Source organism: Numenius arquata, chromosome Z (genome assembly GCF_964106895.1).
Source record: "Numenius arquata chromosome Z, bNumArq3.hap1.1, whole genome shotgun sequence".
NCBI lineage: Eukaryota > Metazoa > Chordata > Aves > Charadriiformes > Scolopacidae > Numenius > Numenius arquata.
Window position 1 is genome coordinate 29470701 of NC_133616.1, and position 21217 is coordinate 29491917.

Sequence of the window (21217 nt, forward strand, 5' to 3'; positions counted from 1 at the left end):
GGATGGAGGAAAGGTGCCTACAATTGGGAAGAATAGTTTCTACATGATCAGAATTACTTTAGGATGCATTTCTTTAAAATCTACCTAGCTTATACTCAAAGCAGTATAATACAAGGGGATAATTATGATCCTGCGAAAACAGGGTTAAAAAAGCAGTTTATTGTCTGTCTGAAAGGAGGCAAGCTCTAGTTAGAATTAATATTGACTAAGGACCATGTTTACTGTGTGATACAGGCAGTGGCAGACACTTCAGTGGCTTCAGAAATTCATACAGATGTAAGCACAACTGCTAAATTGAGCTAAACATGCCTTGTGACAGGAAGGTAAAAACAACATCAGTGATGGGTTTATGAATGTACACTTTTATTGGTTTATCTACATACTTTTCTATTATATTTATTTAGAATCCAGTGGAGCAATCTTTTTGCGTGGATATTCCAGAGAACACAGATGTGTGTGTGAATCTAATTTTAGGTTCATGCTGGCAACCCCAGGTGACAGGTATGCACAGGGCTATCCAGCTGACTGGCAGAGCTGGAGCTGCCTTCCTGATCCTGCTTCAGGCACACCAAGATGCTGTGTCTAGAAGGAGGGTGGTAGAAGGCCAAGTATAATCCTCCTTCATAGAAGCTGATATTCAGATCTGCACAGTTTAAAGACTTGGGTTGAAATCAAGATAGAGATTTTGTCTTTAAAATGTCTCATTGTTAGAAATCTCCTTTTGTAGACCAAGTGTTGTTGTCACTGTCATTAAAAAAAAAAAGTACAAGTTTGTGAAATTGATAAGCACTGCTCAATGCATTATTGTCAATGAAGTGGTGCCAGTGACATGCAACAGGGGGAGGATTTTTTTTCTTTGCTTTTTTTGAAAGGGTAGGACTGATTTTTTCATTATTTTCATGCCTTAATTATGTCACAACTTTGATTAGTTTTGACCACAGAAATTAGTTTTACCAATTAATTCAGTTCTAGATTCTATGAACATTTAAATAGATGTAGCAGTAGTATGTTTTTATCACCAATTCCACTTCTTTCCACTGTTTTATAGTATTGATTTGGATAGTTTCAGTAGGTTTTCTACATACATTGATAAATTTCAGATACATATAATTAAGAATATGTTATTATATATATTATACATATATGAATATATTATATTTTTATACATTGCGCATAAATATGTTCATATAGGTATAGTATGCTATTCATAGAGAAATTTTATTTTTTTTAAATCTCTCATTGATAGATATATACTTGTATAGAGCCAGTGTTGTTAGGTTTGTGTATGTGATTTATCATATACATGATAAACCAGTGTACCTAATAATCTGTTTATGCATGTACACATGGATGCCATGGAATATGGCATCTCTTAATGATATATTAGGAAATAAAATTCCAAATGTCACTTTTAGCCTCCAGAAGGTTTTATTTTCCAAACCAGACTCCAGAGTGAAATTTAAGCAATTCCGTTGGTGTCTTGTCTACTGAATGCTTTTGAAATTTTGAGTTTGTGTATATGTGTGTGTCTGAGTGAAATCTGAATAAGGCATAAAATCAAATAAAATTTGTGTTTAAAGAAAACTTTGGGGTTTTAAACCTTGAGTTTAGAATAGAAAGTTACTCTTAAATTATTGTCCTATTAAATAATTTAATTTTGTAGAGCATTTTCTACAAGCCATTGTGGGATACCCTTAAACATTCAAAATGTGCTGCTTGTGATGAGCCTGCCATTAAGTACATTAATTTAAATAATAGATCAATGCTAAATATAATAGCAGAGGGAAAGGCAAGACAAAATGTTTTTGGCAGAGAATAGAAAATAGAAGAACACTGTTACTCTATCAGAACCTAAAAAAGACACACTTGCAGAAATGATGGAGAGGTAGCATAGACCAGGGGTTTCCAAACCTAGTTAATGGGTGTATGATCATCATTAGTAGCTTCTGGCAACCAGGGTCACATGCTTTTCTGACCATGCAAAACCAGAGCCTCATCTATATCTCTTCTCCAAGCTTTCCAATTGCATGTTCCTGTCTTGCAAGCTAGTATTGCAGGCCAGTGCTCATGCTTAACTTTCCCTATCCATTCATGCACCCACAGAAGTTTACTCTCAGACTTCAGCCACATCCTTTCTCCGGCACACACCCGAACCATGAACCTTCACTCCCACCAAAGCCAAAGCAGAACCTTGGTTTCCCCTGTGTGCATGCTGTCTCTCCAGTCCCCAAGTTCTTCCTACTGCACCGTATCTTTGTCTGCTTCCTGTATCCTCAGCCAGAAGTGTAGGTCTGCCTGGGGGCAGCAAAGCTATTCGTTATTGTTGAATGCAGGTGGTACTGCAGTAGTTCCTAACAGTATTTACACATGTTTTACAGGACCTAGGAGGCAGTTACTGTGCTGCCTGTATAAGAGGAGTGAGACCCAGAAACTGTGGCTCAGTTTAGTATTGAACATATCATGGAAGCAGACATGAGTGGCATGTGCACTACAGTTTGGCCACCTCTTTTACAGAGAAACAAGGAAAGTTGACAGCCAACAAGTGGGGAGAGGCAAGAGTCTAATTCTCATCAGAGACTAAAAAGCACAGATCTGCTTTTTGTACCAAATAAGCTAAATTAATGCAGAAGTCCAAATAGATACCTGTGTTTCTGTCTGGTTTACATCAGTTGAGTTTGAGTCAATTCCTCATGGGAGGAAAAAAAAAAAGGCATAAGCCAACCTTAAATTAAAATAAATTGTTTTTCACAGGATTTTCCCAACTGATGTATAGGCAAGTTTAAGCTAAATTGGACTAACTTGCTTGTACAGGCAAGCCCTGAGCTACATGGCTGGAAATTAGGAATGACTTCACTGCACTCCCTTACGTGTAATGTAAGTGGAGTTGGCATAAGAGGTGAAAGCTTCAGGAGTTGAATCTGGCCCATAAGACGTAGTTAAAAACAAACAATATGAGGTGTGAATGGAGCTTTTGAACAAACAGGAACCGATTGCATTAACAAGAACACAAGAGTCATGTAATTACATTCTTCACTTATGCGCGTGAAACCAGTCAGCACTAGGTTGAAAACACTGGAGTCTGAAGCAGAGGTGCTTTTGGAGCCCCTTCGAAAAGAAGTCAGAGTAGGCCAACTGAGGAGAGGAAATGGTTTGGTTAAAAAAAATTATGAAATGTATGGTTGTTTCATGATTCTCTCTAACACAGAAGTTCATACACTAGTGCAAGTATGTGTGTGTTTGTGTATCACATCTTTGGGTACCTGCTTATGTTAAAATCTTTTAACCTGTAAAAATCCAGTAGGTCATTTGCTCATGTTGCCAAATGACTTCAGACATCTTCCCTCCCAAAATCCTCTTCCTCTCTGTAAAAGACTTTCTATAGTCTTCCTATGTTCCTCCACTAAAAACTGGGTAACACACTATAATTTCACACAGTTCTTTGCTCCTGGAGAATACCCTGTTCTCCCAGAAGAGAACACTCTGAGCCAATGAGTACTTGTAATATATTTTACAATTTATGATGGTAATATGTCTTTCAGTTTAGCAAGGAAGCATATTTTAGGTTAGACGCTGTCTGTTCTAGTGATTCTGCTAATTTCTTGATGATCAATCTTGATGATTGCACAGAATCAAAATAGCAAACAAAAGTTAAATAAAGCACAATTGGCAGTATTCACAGCTTCCCTCATTTGCAGTATACGTTTCAAGGTATGCTTTTTTTTTTTAATTTGCTACTTCCATTTGCAGTCTTTTAAATTGTGGGTTGGAAAAGATTATACTGATAAGGGAATTCTATGAGACAGAGGTTAATCTTGCATGTAACCACCCAGAGTTCAGTGTTTTTTAATTTATGAATTGTACAATGTGTTTGAAAAATGAAATAGGTTTCTTTTAGATAAGAAAAATATGAATAGAATATGAGAGGCTGCATACTTTAATATTTTCCGTTTTTAGAATATAGATTTTTATATTGCTGCATGAGATAGAGAATCATCAGACATTGAGATTACTGCCCTTGCTTTGTTTTTTTTTTTTTTTATGCTAGGTAACAGGGCTAATGTATCATAGTGAGTCATTGATAACCTCTGATCCACTGGGCACTGGGGTGGGACTCTACCTTTTTTGTTTTTTATAAAAAAAAAAATAAAAATAAGTAAGATGGCGGAGGCTGCCTTCTGAGGATCTCCCTGTGGGTCTTGCTTTGGATAAATGTTTTTCAGGCTGTTTCTAAATTCAGAAGTAATGCAGATTTAACTGGACATAGGGATGATTTAAAACTTCTTTACCACACTTACTTCTTGAAGTTTTGGAGAAAGAGCATACCCTTGAAAAAAAATAACTATCCTAAATTATCTGAGATTCTACAAGTTGGGCCTATACTGTGACAGAAATTTTAAAAGTTGGCCTGTGAATTATTGGTAATCTGAGTTGTTGTTTTCAGAAATAAAACATGATACTTAGAAATATTTCATTCTAATGTAAAAATCTGCAGCTAGAGAGAAAAGTAATAGAAAATAACATTTATATTTTTCATCCAGTTTGCTAGTAGGAGAAATCATAAGGAAGTGTTCAAATTGAGAGATATGATGATAAAGTGATAAATAAGGAGGTGAGGTATTAATTTCAAAAGCTACCCAGTACAGTAGAATTTGGTATCTGTGATAAAACGTTACATCTATCAGAAGGAATTCTAGAAAAGGAACTATAGTGTATGCTTTTGAGCTTTGCAGCATCCATTATGGCCTCTTCTGTGGAGCTTATGATACCTCAAGTTCAGAGGAAATTCAACAGAGTGGTTATGTATAGTGTAATGTTTTCATTGCAATTTAATCTTTGAGCCCTCTGAAAGATGATGTCAATTTAAGATAATAAAATTCATGACACTGTTGTGATAGTATTGTATGGATGAATTACTTCAGCCTTGCGTGTAGGAAGACCTGAATGAAGGCAAGCAAATGCATCATTTTACTTCAGTGAAGTTTAGCTGTTCCATCTACACTTCCAGTAGGTGTATATTAGAGAAAACTGTTTATTACACAGATGGTCTCTAAGATTATGCTAGTTTTGTCATAAGTGTGTTTGGGACTGAGCTGTGCTTTCCTGAGTTAGACTTTCAAGTTCAATTTTAAAATCCTGAAGAAATACTTAATTTCGGTGTTGGTCTTACCAGTGCTGAGCAACTGTAACACTATTGGTATTGGTATGCTGTGAAGAAAGGACCACATTTTACAAATGAATTTTTTTAACTGTATGTGAGACACCATTTTAAAGCTGGTACATTGTCAAATACTCAGTTTTATTATTGAAGATAGTTTGAAAGAAATTGATAAAAAAAAAAAAGAGAAAAAAATCAGCTGACATGTCATGTAGAAGATAGCCCAAATCTTTTTGCAATTCAATATAATATTTTGCAGTTAATGTTTGAGTTACGAGAGTACCCAGGAACTCCTCATATGAATTAAGGCTCTAACACAGGCAAGCGTAACAAAACAACAATCTTTTCTGCATGTGGCTTACAAATGAATTACAAAACAAAAGATAAATGTTCTACAATAGGCACATACAGGGAGACTGAGAACTATTAGGGAGTCTTAAGACATCTGTGAACGCTGCACTAAAGGAGAAAGGAGAATCTTCACATAAAATGTGAGAAAGGACAGAAAGTATTTTGTAATGCCTTTTGCATTATTTTTTTTTTTTTTAGGCAGCTTATGAGAGCATGCTGCTGGTCAGTAAATCGACCCTCAAAGTGAAGACCTTAAAATTACTACCAGGAGAAAAGCACAAATTCTGCTTCATGATAATATGTAAGAACTGATGATATATAGGACTGAGACATTAATTTATTCTCTTCTCTACAGACAGTTTAACCTATGACTGTGGTTTCAGCTCTTCATAGTTTTGTTTCATGTCAGCGGTTACATTATTATTTTAAGACAAAGCTGATATGTAGAGTGCCAGCAAATTTATTTAGTGGAGTTGGTGAAGTTATTTGCAACAGGTTTCTATTAAAAATCCATTAAAATAGGCTTAAAAGTAATTAAATGACCTGTGCATTTAAGGTAAATTGAATTATTTTAAATTACAATTTCTCCACTAAATAAGTTTCCTTTACCTTTGGGCAAGGGTAAAAGAAAAACACTTAAACAGAAAAACAATTAAATTCCTCATCAAATTACGTTTTTACATGTTCAGATTCCTTAGGTCTGTCTGACTTTTCCAACCTGAATGTATAATGTACATTTAATTTTTGGTTTCTAATGTTTCTTGCTTTGGCATGAAGTGCTGCATTTGAACTAGAAAAAGGTAAAATAATTGCTGAGGGGACTGGTAGCACTTTTAATGTCTGTCATTTTTGGCTGAGGCTGCATTAACTGCTCAAAGAATTCTACCTGATCATTCAGCTAAACAACAACAATCTATCTGTGTCGAAACAGTAATGCAGCCACGTCAGTGTACAAGCTTTAGCTTGCATTCAGACTTGCTTGCAATTTTCTTTACGCTGGTTCAATATTGATTCAAAGCTGGTCTTACAGATACAGTTGTGAGAATGCTTTTTCAAAAAAAACAGGGTAGAAATGAGAGAATACAGTAAGAATTATATCATTATACATTATTTTTTTAATTCCTGTATTTGTGTCATGGGGGTTTTTTGTTTGTTTGTTTTTAACCAGACAGCGTAAGTCCACCTGTCTACCTAGAATTATTCAGTGATTTCTTAAGACCCATTGCTGGAAAGGGTCATGGATATCCATGTAGAAGAACTACATGGCTTTCTTGGGTGATGTCTGTTGGCTTTGGGCTGTAGCAACTTGAATATCTTGTTTGATTGAAAGTCCAAGGCTTCTCTTAAATCTCATCTTCAGATGTCATATCCAAGAACATTTAGAATATGACTGAATATGCTTAAACTGAAAAAGTTGAAGCATTCTTCAGTTGAAATGTCAATTTGTATTAGATGTTCAGTGTGCGTCTATTAATTGAAATAGTCTTCACTGCTAAGACTGTGCTCTTTTCCTTACCAGATTATCCAGTGAGTTTTATTGTTTTGGTGAGATGAAAACTGGAAATTTTCTAAAGGAATTTTTAATACTGTTTTAATTTCTAATGTTGTTTCTCTATTCTTTTATATTTGTCTCACATAATTACTGCTGAGTTAATGTGGAAGCCCTTGGATCACACTTTTTTATATTAAACAATAATAAATTAAACTCAAATTATTATTTGCCATCTAGAAATCCGATATTCAGAGGAGGCGAATACATTGTTTTTAATGTATCTGCCAATTCCACTGTGTATGTATATGTAGGAATAATCTGGGGGTGTCAGGCAAGTGTCTCTACTTCTACCTTTACCCTTTATTCTTTTTTGCCCCCTTCTTCATCTGAGGCTTGAAAGACAAGGGGTGTCTGCATTCATTCCTTAGCAGTCTCAGTAAGACCAAGTAAGTCCTACTTGCTTATTTACCTTAAGAGTTTTGCTTATTTGATTGAGGTGGTTAGGGCATCATTTCTTTTGTTTATGTGTATGATTGGAGCAGTTAATTCCACTCACTGATGATCACATCCACAGCTTTGTCTTTTTTGGAGGGACCTCTATTCCAGATCAGTAATTATTTGCTCACTTTTCCTGGAGGATGTAATTTCAGAATATTTATCTGACATTAGAGATTAGAGAAGGCCGAAAAACTGTACTCAGGCTCACAGGATAAAAGGTGAATTCCAGTTTCTGTCTGAAGCTTTTTAAGTCTTCTTCCATTTTTGTCCCTACCAATTCATATATGACTCCCACTAGTCTCTATGTGGGACAGACAGCAGCTCGCTGGAGTCACACAGGGACTAATATAAACCCAAATACTGTCACTTCCTTGAGGCAACAGCATCTTAAGAACCTTAGATAAGCCACTTAGTGCAGTAAGGAAATTCAACAGCCATTCGGGGCACAACAGTACATTAGCTTTCTGTTACAATGACCAATGATGGTGGTTTAGCCTACAGTATTGCAAGTATCACCAAATTACCAGTGTTGCCACCAATGACAGATCTGATGGTGGTAGTGTCACTGACAGTTGCGTGTCTTAATGCATGTTTGGTGTGTGAATGTTTTAATACGTACTGAGTATTCAGAAAAAAAACGGGGAGGAACGTAGGCGAGTGTGTGATTCTGAATTCTGTGCATCCTGGGTGCAAGATATTTTGCCAAAAAGTAAACCCAAAACCTAATACTGACTAATCAGTTCTTAGTGATCCCGGTATCATTTTTATGTTTACCCCTATACTGAATTGCTAATAATGTCTGATGTGTTTTGACTGGAGGAGACTCCTTAGTTTTTTGAGACACCCTTTGTACTCATTTCTTTACAGTCGGTGCTGGTGTGTACTGTGAAAAGACAGTGGTCTGATTTAAACAGTATGAAATAACGAATTTTAATAATTTAATTTAGAAGGCCAAAAAGTTTCATTTTGTGTATTTGGTTTTAATTTTCCTTTACACTTGTAGCTTTTCTTTTCCTCAATAGATCATTCTCATCTCATTTGTGCATCAAAACATGCTTGCAAATAAATATACTGTTTGTCTTGCATTTGTTACTTCTTTCTACTAGCAAAAGGCCCTCAGTACCTTTACATGTTCTGTTCCTTCTTTAACGAGATTCTTAATTTTTACATTTTAATGTAAAATATACTAAAGATGTTTCTACTGCCTAATTATTATTTATGAGTCTTAAGATGGTGTTGTACAAAAAAGCATTTAAACTGATGAACTTTTGTGGGAGATATATAAGTGATTTATGCATATTTTGCAGTAAAATTGGTTGGTTTATTGAAGTATGTATTGACTACAGTTGGAGAACTGATGATGTATTTTGGTTCATCATGGTGCAGATTTTTCAAAATTAACTTAAAGACAGATTGACACTTGCTTAGATTAAGGTTTTTTTAATAATTGTGAATAACTTAATTTCAAAGAAGCAATGCACTCTCTTGAAGGCCAAGAACTTCCCCAAATTTGGCACCACCCCATGATGAGGTGTACTCTCCTTCATATTTGCCATGGTGTACTTCCTTATTGTCGGAGCAGGAGACGACTTCCTCTCTGAGTGATTTTGAAAAAGAAGAGAGAGATGTTTACCCTATGCCTGTGCCAGCAGGCCTCCCGCAAAGGCTCTGCCTGTCACGACTGAGCCATTGTTAGAGGAACAGGCACTGCAGAGCCTCTCATGACTTTCCTTCCAGGGTTTGTGGGTGCTAGGACCACTTTCTCAAACATGCAGTAAGTGGAGACAGGAATCTCACAGCTGTTTGTTTCTTTGTTTTTACTAATCTCCTTTAGTTGAGAAGGATGAGCGCATAACGAAATGAAAGTAAATGCTAGAATTTCAGGGGCTGCATCTCTCTTCTCGCAGTCCTATATCATTCCATCCATGGGTGTGGCTTTTTTTAGCGATAACTTCATTTTTAAATTATATCAGCTACTTTTCTCTGATATTTTCAAAGTTTCAGCTCTGATCTATTAATGAGGATCCGCTTCAAAAGCAATGTATCATTTTGGTTTTATGTCTGTCTTGGGGTGGCCCAAATCATCAGTTACAGAAACTTAACTTCAACCAAAATCCTGCAGCAGACACTAGCTGCTTTGCCTCCTACAGCTAAGAGAAAGAAACCTTACTATATACTTAAATAGGGAGTTGAATACAGTGCATATGCACCTGATGCTAATCTTGCTTGAAAGCTGGCAAGAAGCACATGCGGAATTACAGACATGAAGTTTGACAGTAGAGATTTAATCGTAGAATGATAGAATTGTCTACGTTGGAAGGGACCTTTAAGATCATTGAGTCCAAATATTAAATTAGATTCTGGATCCTCAAGAATGACTCCTGCCTTTGCATACCCACTTACCACTTCGTAATAGATCTAGCCTGTTACAATAATGAGCAGGGCTTGTTACCCAGGGCAGAGCGTTTCACTTTCACCTCCCAGTCCGTAGTTAATCTTTATTTTCTGTCCCTTCCAAAACCCCTCTCATGATGGGCAATTACAGAGGTTCATATGTTTCATGTAAAGGCAATTGCAGAGGTTCATATGCTACATGCTAAGTAAAGTAGTCTAGAATTTGAAGAACTTTGTGTCCTGGTGGGGAAGAAAAGGGGGGGAGGGGAGAAGGAGGTTTTACTTCTTACTATTTTAGACTTCAGCTGACAGATTTGGTATCTTCTGTCACAAACTGGGCATGTTTAGTTTGGAGAAGAGGAGGCTGAGGGAAGACCTCATTGCCCTCTACAGCTACCTGAAAGGAGGTTGTAGAGAGGTGGGTGTTGGCCTCTTCTCCCAAGGGAACAATGACAGGACCAGAGGAAATGGTCTAAAGTTGCGGCAGGGGAGGTTTAGATTAGGTATTAGGAAGAATTACTTTACTGGGAGAGTGGTCAGGCACTGGAACAGCCTGCCCAGGGAGGTGGTGGAGTTACCATCCCTGGAGGTATTTAAGAAACGTGTAAACATGGCACTTCAGGGCATGCTCTAGTGCCTGAGATTGTTGTTTTGTGTCTGTTTGTGGGTGGGTGTGGTGTGTGGTTGTGGGCGTTTGTTTTGGTTTGGTTTTGGTGTTGTGTGGTGTGTTTTTTCTTTGTTTTGTTTTTGTTTTGGTTTTTTTTTGTTGGTTGGACTCGATCTCAAAGGTTCCTTCCAACCAAGAAGATTCTGTAATTCTATGAAACTCAGGAGGTGATGATTTTCTCAAATGGCCCTCCATTCAGTTTCAGATTGTTTTATGACTGCCAGCGTTCAGAGCACATACTGCCATTTTAATATCTAGCATGTGTGATTAGAGTGGGGCAGATCATTAGCACCACGATATCTTTCCACTTGATATCTCTAGCTGTGGAAATGAAATAACAGCAAATTTGAAGAGATGATGCATCCAAATGTGTCCTTCCCCGAAAGATTAGTTGATCCAAAGGCCTTTTAAATCCAGAGATCTTTGCAGTTTTGCACTATGTCCACCACTTGTTCAGTCAGCTGGACTTTTGATGAATTATAAGAACGGTGTTTCATCCTATCAAAGTAAAATTCAAAGCACTTCTGATGGTTTCCAAATTGGTGAAAGCTTAACAGGTTTTTGTCTCTGCAGCTGACAACGTCATATATCTAACTGAACCCAACAACAGTAATAGACTTGGTTTTCAGTTCTGACTTGTACATCAGCGGGTCCTATGTGTTGATGTTTGTAAACATAATCTGCATTAAGTCTTAATTAATTGTTCTATAAAACATCAAATGTTAGTGCATGCTGTGGCCTGTCATCCATTTGATCTGCAATGGTGTGGTGGTTTTGCACCTTCGTATGTGTGGAAACTCTAATGCTGTACTCTTTCTTCTATGCTTGTCGGATGCATGAGGAGCAGAGGTATTCATTAAATAAAGAAGGAACATACTTCTGTCAGAAGAGTGGAATTACAGGCTGTCAGATTATCATGCATATTATTTCATCTGCTCAATGGGATGCCACAGCACAGGCTTTTACAGATACTATCTGCAAAAAGAAATACAGCTCTTCACCTTTGGGAAAAGAAACCGTGAAACTGTGGACAGGGATGACACTACAATGATGAGCCAGAACAGCTCTCCCTTTCTCACAGGCAACAGTGTAGCAGATTTTTCCCAAGCAGGTACGTTATCAAAGCTGTAGGTACTCTTAGAAAAAGTCCGTCATCAAGCTGATGTTCCATGGAGAGCAAATTATATTACAGACTTATTTGCCTCCAATATTGAAATGACCAGTGTTCCAGGACATTTGAGTTCAGCCTCATTATGAGGTGTTGTACTGTGGGTTCAATTGTACACATACACAATTTCTAGTGTGATATGCAACATAAGAGAAAACCAATTATAGCAAGAATTGTCTCAAGAGGATAGGAAGCTAACATAATTTCTCATAGTTTCTTCAGCTTCTTATTCCACTCCTAGTCCTACTAGCCGCAGGGAATGAATGACAGTAGGAAATAAAGGTCAATTAACTGTACCCAAATCTGAAATGATATTATCTGAAAGCACATACATTTGCTGCTTTGAATGTTGCTATCAAATTGCTAGTTATAGATAGAAGAAAAAAATGTTCTTTTTTTTTACGATAATCTTAACCCTACCAAGAAGCATGTTCTTATTTTGGTACCTTCCACGTTAAATTGGTACTGTCTTAGCCTTTTTTCATCCTTGAACGTCAAAGAACTCTTAAAAAAATGTTTTTTTTTTATGTGCTTAGTTACCAGAAAGAGATTCCACTCTGGCATATGGGAATTTAACAGCAATTTTGTGAATCTTACCATGAAGTCCTGTGTTCCACGGAATTGCACTTGCAGCAGTAAAACTAGTTACTGTTGCATTAGTCAGAAAGTAGTAAGCTTACAGCCTCTTCTGGCTAGTAATAATGTAATAATATATATATAATGTATATAATAATAATATAACTCTCCACAAATATAAAGTAATGTTTAGATCCCATTTTAAAAATATTTTTCTAAAGTTCCTCAGACTTCTGTTTAAACCAATCCTTCTGTCTTAATAACCAATCAGCAATCAAAGTAGAAAGTTAATTTCATAGACATTTCAGTCATGATGGAAAATCCTTCCAGACTGTCTTTCCATCTATCTCCCCAGTAACCTCTCCAGTCCTTCACAGGGTCAAACTATCTTCTAAAGACTATTCAAATAAATCATTGTGTAATAAATACTACTCATACGGATGAACTCAGGAAGACTGCACTAAATGTTTTAGAACGGATTCCCCTTTGATATGCTGGATATGAGGACCACTGGTATTTTTTTAAGTGAAAGCTTAAGGCATGTCTTCAGGCAGAAGGCATTGCAAAATGGTATAGCAGTAGCTATTCTGCATGAGCTCCTTTGCATAGACACATTATTCTGTGTTATGAGAGCTGTTTTTCTGCTTAGCTTAATGCACGTCACTCTTAGCCTGAAATAAGAGGGTTTACACAGAAAGCTATTACAGCATTTCAGTTATTTCCTCTGTGCGTACAAACTGTCTATATACAGAGGTATGGAGAGACATCACATTCTAAGCAGTCTGCATGGAAACTTGGAAGCCTGAATTTTAGGAATGGATTGAGCGATTGATTCCCATTATTAAATACTAATTTTACAGGTAGCAGAACCTGAATTTTGTGTAAGGTAGCTCTTCAGAATTCTCTCTAAAAGAAAAAAACCCCAATATTACTAATATAGTAAAACTAAGGACTGGGTAAAATTTTCTAAATGGCAAAGTGGCTGAAACTGTCTAACAAGTCTGAAATTAGGACAAATTTGAGAATTTATTATGATTAAAGAATAATTATTTGAAAATAGTTTCCAAACCGCTAGCAGCGAGAAGTTGTACTTCCCAAAGATACAGCTTGGAGACTATGGTATTTGAAAGATGGGACATCTTCCTAGTAATGCAGATCTTTTTTCTTTTTTTTTTTTTTCTTGCAGATTGTTGGGAGGGATTTGCACTAGCGTCCTATTTCTCTTTTCAGTGCACAGAGAGGCAGGGAGGGTATTCTGTCAGGAATCTCCTATTTGTGCTATCTACATTTGTTGCTTAAGTATTAACTGTCAATTATTATACAGGTTGCTGATAAGAAAAGAGTTCCTAATCCAAGTTCCTGTTAATATCTGTTTATAATATAATGGAGAGCAACAGGAGAGATTAAAAGACCTAGCACCAAGTACACTCTTATGTGTTAGTAAGGACACCTTCCAGGAAAAAGATTGGGTTCATCACCCTAGGAGGAAGCAAGAATTGAATCCTGCCTCATGCGTACAGAATTACTACTCTAGCTACTGGATTTTGAATGAGTTAGCAGTGCTACATGATGTTGTCATTCCTTTTGTTTCCTTGTATGACAAATGCCAGGTATGTTCCATTTCAGCCTGATCTAATGGGACATTCTGAGAGAGAAGGGGAAGAGAGTATTGGCAACAAAACCAAAGACTAAAAAAAATCAGGGTTTTTTGTGGGTAGTCAAGTAGAACATGGCAAGGTTTGTGGAGATAGAAATAAATTAGAGATTACTGTTTGGTAGCATTTTTTTATTATGTTTTTTTAATGTTGTACATTGTTGTGATACCAGTGGATTCTGGTATCCAGCTGGACATCTGAAGCTTGGATAATAGAGAAATCAGAGATTAGTTTCAGCATTTGCTCAAGGCTTCTGTCTTCAGTGAACTTTTGTCTGTTTAATGTATGTAGGTGATGTGTTTCAAATTTATTTCTGCTGCATTCTACTGATCGAGTGGGATAAACCAGGCCATCTTATGTTTAAAATGGTAACTTTCATGCCTCTGCCTGGTACTTCATTTAACGTTGATTCTGAATTCCTTTCCACATGAGAAGATTCTTGCTTGAGGGAAATGGGTAGTAGAAAACAAAGAGGGAAAGTTGTCCTGGTTTCAGTGACTAACTGAAAGTCACCAGTGACAGGACTAACTTTTCTTCTAATGGTGGGGAAAACTGCACTTTTAGAAGACTCTAGTGTCTGAATTGTGAAAATATTTACTTCTTAGCCGGCCAGGCTCTGTGGGATTCAAGGTCTTGGTGGTTTTGAGCCTTGCCAGGTGCAGGGATGAGGAGGAGGTGAGACCTGGGCATTTGACCCAGGCTGGCCAACAGGATTATTTCATATCCTCAACATCACATTCAATGTAAATAAGAAAGCTTGCTGCATAGCGCTCTCTCCCCCTTGATGGCGGTGGTCCAGAGAACTTCTTGCCTGGTGCCAGATCCCTGAGCCCTTCCCTTCCTTCTGAAGCTGTAGTGCTCACAGTATTTGACATTTGTTGTCCACTGCTGGGAGTGCACAGCTTCTGTTGATTTAAGTGGCTTAGTATAATCCTTGTATATTTTATATTAGTCGGGATCAGTACTGGTTCTTTAGTATTGTTGTTAATTATTTAGTCTTATCCTATTAAATCTATTTCAACCCTTGTGTTTCCTTGTTTTCCCTGGTTCTCCTTCCTGGGTGGGGAGGGGTCATCGGGTGGTAGAATAATTGCCTAAATGACAAAAACTTGTTACAGGTTTCTCAAACCATAAAAAAAGGATACAATAAAGAAATTACCTTCTCATTTTTTCTATAATGTTCTTTGATTTCAATCTGAAATTGAAAATTTCAGACTTAGTTAAATTATTTTTACCCTCTCCTGCTTCCTTACGGAATTTAAAGGATTAGAGATAGGTAAGAATAACTTAAAGGTAATGGTCAAGAAGAGAAAGTATCCAGCAAGATGCAGTATCTGCTTTGATTTCTATATATGCTAAGTAGTTCTCAGTGGCAAAAGATCCTGTATAGAACCTAAGAAGGAACATATCTTGGAGGATGATCCTCTAAAGCATTTAGATGTCCCTGCTAATTGTAGAGGCTTCCATTCCTACTGTGATTTGTAGGCCTTTTTCTCTCCTTTCTACTGCAGAAAGAACTTACCAGGATTTAATTCTGGTCACATTAATGGGAAGGAAACCTATGTTTTTCCTAGTTATAGATCCATAGCCATCGCTTCCCCCTTTTTCCAGTTCTCTCAACCTTCCTTTCTGATCTCTTCCCTCATTTCCCATATTTAATGTTATTTTTGACTAGTGCACTTGTTTCCTGATAAAATTAGACAAATGTAATCCTTGTGTCATAATTTGAGTAGTAACTTCTGAAGCTCTAATCAATTTCAAACAAACTTGACAGTGGGCCAGAAGTCTCAAAGGTAGCCAAATTTCTACAACCTTTCTCGTAAGTCAGCAGTTAGGGGAATGAGGGCCAAATTAGCACTTCCTTGGTTTGTTGGACCTCTGCTCCAGCTCTGCAAGCATCACTATGGAGAGCTCTCTGGCCCATGTGGTGTGAACCATGAACATTGGTTTTAATGGCTGGGGTCGACGTCCTTCATTTTGATGCTTTCCTGTACTAGAAGGAAACTAGTAGAGATTCAGCCTTGTCACAAAAATTTTGTATAAATCTCCTGCCCATCCTTTCCTAGTAACTGGTGGGATGCCTTTATGCACCTGCCTTGGTGACTCCATCTTGCAGACGTTTCAGTGCAATAGGCTCTCAAGAGGTGCGCTGCTTTAGTAGTGTGTCTTCCAAACAACTCTGTGATAATTACCACAATTGCTTAAATGGAAGAGGTTAATAAACATGTTCCATGTAAGAAACATGTTTTTTTATAAGCTGTTTTTGCTCTCTGCAGTGGTTTTGCTCTTTTGTGTGTTGTGCTGCATACTTCTTTGCTATTTAGCTGTTTTCTGCTGCTTATTCCAGTGTGTGTGCTTCCCTGATTCATCAAGTACCTTCTTTCACTGTCCTCATTATCCAGATATGTAGATATTAAAGTACACTGCCTGCCTTGCTTGTTGCCTGTGATGGTTCCTTTTGCTGCATTGCTGGAGACTGGACTACTAATTTTGTCTCCTTCAAGAATAGCAGCTCATAGTAATAGAAGGAAAGTTGGCTCAGGACACATCTTAGCGCCTGAGACTGTGCAGCTGACGGTCAGTGTTGGGGAGGTGAGATGAATAGCCAGGCAGCAAACTACCTGGGACACGCCGTTAGGAACCACTTATGGCTGCGATGTGCAGAACTTGCACTGAGTTCTGTCCTGCAGGAGAAAGTGAAACTAGTTTCCATATCGTTGAGCAAGATTCTTACATACGCAGTGACTAAGATCATAAAAAAACAGGGAATTACTGTTTTTCATATTTTAGGCCTCTTTTAAGCAGCATGTGTTCTTATTTCGTCCATTAGCATATGTATAATATATAGAAAATAGACATATGTATATAAATGTGTATATCATGCATATGTATTTTATATATATACATATGTATATGTGTATCTAAATTGCTAATTTTGACCTGAGATCTCCCTTGATATATTTTGAGGGTAAGGATAAGATATGCTAGGTATTCAAAGCAGTTTATTTGGAGTTTCTTCACCCGCACACCCACACACCCGCATAGTTGATCCTGTTCCCTCTTTACACGTGTTACTGAGAACTTCTGGTTTCTGCTCAGCCAAATCACCTAGAAGCACAGCCGGCGGTCCCGCGTTCCCGGCTCCTGCCTCTGCCTTCCCAGCCCCGCTTCTTCCCCGCGGGTGGCAGCCTCCCCTCCCCGCCGGCTGCCCGGCCCTGGGGGAGCGCGGCCGCAGCTCTCCTGCGAGGCTGGAGCCGGGCCGCCGCTTCGCCCCCTCTCCCCAGCCCATCGCGGCGGCTGGAGGTTTCTCTCTGTTCTCGGGTGGGTGGCGGAGGCGCCCCGTGTCCCGCCACCGGGATTGAGGGCCCCGCCTTTTGTCGCCCCCAGGCTCCTGACGGTGTGGGACGCACCGGGGAAAGGCTGACGGCGGCCTGGGCGGGCGGAGGCGTGCCCGGCGCTAGGACCCAGGAGGACGCCAGGCGGCTCTTCGGGCCGGATTACAAATTCGCCGTGACTCAGTCTGCTCGGCGCGGAGCGCAGCGGGCGGCGGCGGGAGCAGGTCAGTGTCGTCTGACCGTCGGGGCCGGGCGGTTGGTGGGGTGCGGTGTTTGCGGGGTGCGCGCTGCCGGGGCGAGAGGCAGAGCGGGCTGGGCGCCGCGGTGCCCCCTCCCTCCCTCCGGCCTTCCTTCCTCCCTTCCTTCCTTCCTCCCTTTCCGCCTCCCCCGGCCTGGGCCCTGCCGCGCCGCTAAACGCGGCCTCCCGTTGTCTGGTGTTTTCTAGCGAGACAAGATGGAGTACGAGTGGAAGCCCGACGAGCAGGGCCTCCAGCAGATCCTGCAGCTGCTCAAGGAGTCCCAGTCCCCGGACACCACCACGCAGAGAGCCGTGCAACAAGTATCCTTGGCCGAGGCCTGCGCCGCGCGGGCGGGGCGGGCGGAGCGGGGCCGCGGCGGCCCCGGCGGGCGCTGGGGAGGCCGGGGGCGGCGGGCGGGGGGAGCGCGGCCTGCGCGGCAGCAGGCCGGCGCTGCGGCAGGCGGCGGTGGCGGTCGGGCCTGCCCGGTGAGCCACCACAGCGCGGTGGGCCGAGCCTCTGCCAGAGCGGGAGGCCCTGGCGCGGCGTTTGAACCGCCGAGGAGGCCTGTGGGCCGCGGGGCCGCCTTCCCCCGGCGGGGGCCCGGGCACCTGTTGCGAGCCCGGAGCCAAGGGCCGGATTGGTCGTGGATTGGTTTTATTTTTTTCTTTTCTTATTAAAGCGCAGGCTCTGGCGCGGCTCGGCCGGTATCTGCCGCTTTCCCGGGTTCCCCCACGCTGGGCTGCCGCCAGCCTCCAGCCGTGGCGGGGCGGGATGGCGGCCCTCGCCTCGGTGGATCCCGCCGACGGGTCCAGGCTAGGCAAGCGGCGCGGCTCGGGGTACCCCTCGCCCCTGCGGCGAGGCGGGGGCCTCCGGAGGTAATCTGGCGCCCGCACTGGAGGCGAAAGCCATCGATTGCGGGGGGAGCTGCTGCCTGCACGCCCTCGTTGGCCTGCTGGCTCTGACACTGCACATACTGCTACGTTGTGAGGCTGTTTCTGCTTGCCCAGAACCCTGAGCCTGAAATACTCCTCGTTACACTCGATAAAATTGACGGGAAGGGGGAAATCTACTCGTGCTACTCTGTAGTGTATTTGGTCTTAGTGGTGTGGATTGTTGGGGTTTTGACCCCCCTAAGTCTCTCTTGCTTGTGGAAGTGATGAAGTAGCAAGATTTTAAGGAACAAAGATTGAGACAGTAAAATTTTAAATTAAGAAGCAGAGATTTTGAAAAACAAAGCCCTCATCTACTGCCTCCTGCTCCTAGAGCTAGCCATATAAGTGCTTTAAAATATCTGGAAGTCCTGAAATTCTATGAAGGATATCATCTTGATCCCTTTTTATTTAAGACATTTGCTTGAAGGTCTTCACAGAAAGCAACAGAATTTATATAAGTGCGTAAGAACATATATGTGTGCCTATATATATTTTTGTCATTTTAAGAGTTTAGCTTGAAGCCAAATTTGCTTCACTTCTAGGCTTTCATAACAGATGTGGTCAAGCTTAGGAAGGCTTTTGCTCTTGTCTGAAAGGTGAAGGTAGTTTTCATCTTAAATCTTCTTGTTCTTGCAGCTATGTTTCAGATTTTAAAAATGTTACTGCTTCCTTTGAAAAATCCTAGCTGGAAGTGTCTAGGTGAAATGTTCTGATGATGATCCAAACTTAAACCAGTGCTCTTTAGTATTTAAAATACGAAAGTGTTTATAGCAACAGTGTTTATAGTGTAGCATTAATGTAAAATTACATTTTAAAGCTCTGCTTCAAAGAACTTAGTAGCATCTGGTTTGTTTATTGAAAAACAGCAGCGTACCTGTGGGATGGGGAATGTATGTGATGCTGTCTGCCTTGAAGATGAATGGAAATTGACTGAAAAGAAGTGCTGTTAACGGACGTTTTAAATTCTTTTCAAATGGTAGTGGTAATTCCCTGCTGTGCTGAGGTACCTGTGCTTTCAAGGAGGTCCTTGTATGTTGACCTGTATAGGTTAGAGAAGTGGCATGTTTTTACCATTGTATTATACTTCAGTTCAGGAAAATGTTCTAATAGAACTTGACAGGCCATATCCTGTAACTTAAAAATAAGTAAATATATAAATGTCCTTTGAGACTGTTTCCACAAAAAAAATTGTGATGGCTGTTGAAATGTAAAATGACACTTAGTAGCATGTCCAAGCAGAGTGGTGATTAATGGTTTTAAATTTAAAGTACTTTCAGTCCGTATTTTTTGGTAAGATTATCAGTGTGTTCATTCTGTCATGCTCGCTCTTTATGACACTGTTTTGGCACATTTGGGTACTCGGAACTCAAATACAACAGTGGGGAGTCTAGGTTAGCTGAAACCTTTTGTTAACAAAATTATGAATTGGTAATGCTTCAGATATTTTGCAGACAAAGAGATGTTTCTTGGAATAAAAAAGAAAAAGTGAGTGAAGACGTTGTTAAGAAAATATGGCCTGTAGGCTATTCTTTGATTCCTAGATCAATTCAGTGGTTTTTTTATTACGCTTCTATTAAATACTGCTCTTTTCATTCTTTCTCAGTTCTGCTGCTGCTTCCTACTCAATCCATTGGAGTTCACAGTTGTTACTAATGTTCAGCTGGCTTTTTGGTGATTATGTTTCTGAAGCTTGGAGAAGAAGAAAAAAAATTTTGAAATGTGCTACCCTACTTCTTGGCTGTTCCTGAAAGAGCTCTTTGGCTTGGCACCTTTGACAACAATCTTTGGATGTGTGGTTTTTCATTTCCAGGGGCCATGTAGAGTGTCCTATATTATTTTCACTTGTCCTGACCATCCTCCTGTTTGCATTTCGTCTGCTGTGTGTTTCACAGTAAAGGAGCTTGTGGCTGTGATTAAGTATGCTTTACTCTCTTATTAAGTGGAAAGAGGGTAGGCTTCTCCCACATTACTTCTTGATGCAAACAGCCTTAGTATCTAAGAATGAAGTTTCTGAAGTTTGTGATTGAGACAGTGGCTGTTGGTCATTGGAAGGAAATGGATACTTTAGAACTGGAAGGGACTTACTGGACCACCAAGTCCTAACATACGTGTATCTGGCTGAGGTCTAGCTACTTTGAATGTTTAGAGATTTAGCTAAATGGCAAGTAAAGTAAATGCTTATGGAGCAAATAACCAGGCTTCTTCTAAAAATCGTTTTTTGTTAAATGTCTTGATTGTTTGCCATACTGATGATATTTAGTAGGTTTAGAAACTTAGACGTGACACTGCACTGACTTAAAATATTATTGTTGTGCAAAATGCCTATTACTACCAGGGTATGAGAATGGGGTACAAGGAGAATATGCCAGATCACTGCTCTAGCCAAGCAGTGGCAGAATACTGGGAATTTGAGGCAGAAGTAGTGACAAATTTTGGGAAAGACAGCTACGTACCTTCACAGCTCTTCAGAAACATAATAGTTCTTCTTGCAGTTAAAGAGCATTTTGTTGTTTGGGGTTTTGGGGTTTTTTCCCTTACGAGACTGTGGATGAACATGAACTTCTTCGTACAACTGTCTGTGCATTTACAATTAAACAGGCTCTCGTTGCTGAGAGCTCAGGCTGTGGCTAATTAGCATCATAAAGAAGTATATGTCTAACATTAAAATGAGTAGCTTATCAAAATCACAGCTCTTGTATTTTAATGCTGAAATGCTTTTATTTATTGGGGGGGGGGGAGATGTATTATGGGATTG

At 39.8% G+C, this 21217-nt stretch overlaps 1 protein-coding gene across 1 annotated transcript in view; it reads left to right on the top strand.

Moving 5' to 3' along the window:
• The first annotated feature begins 17343 nt into the window (after positions 1-17343).
• The window catches only part of TNPO1 (transportin 1), a 56802-nt gene continuing 52928 nt past the window's right edge, over positions 17344-21217 (top strand). Inside the window, exons 1-2 of the mRNA XM_074166899.1 lie at positions 17344-17515; positions 17737-17850. Of these exons, the coding sequence (XP_074023000.1) occupies positions 17746-17850 (105 nt within the window). The 5' untranslated portion in view covers positions 17344-17515; positions 17737-17745. The remainder of the gene's footprint in view (positions 17516-17736; positions 17851-21217) is intronic.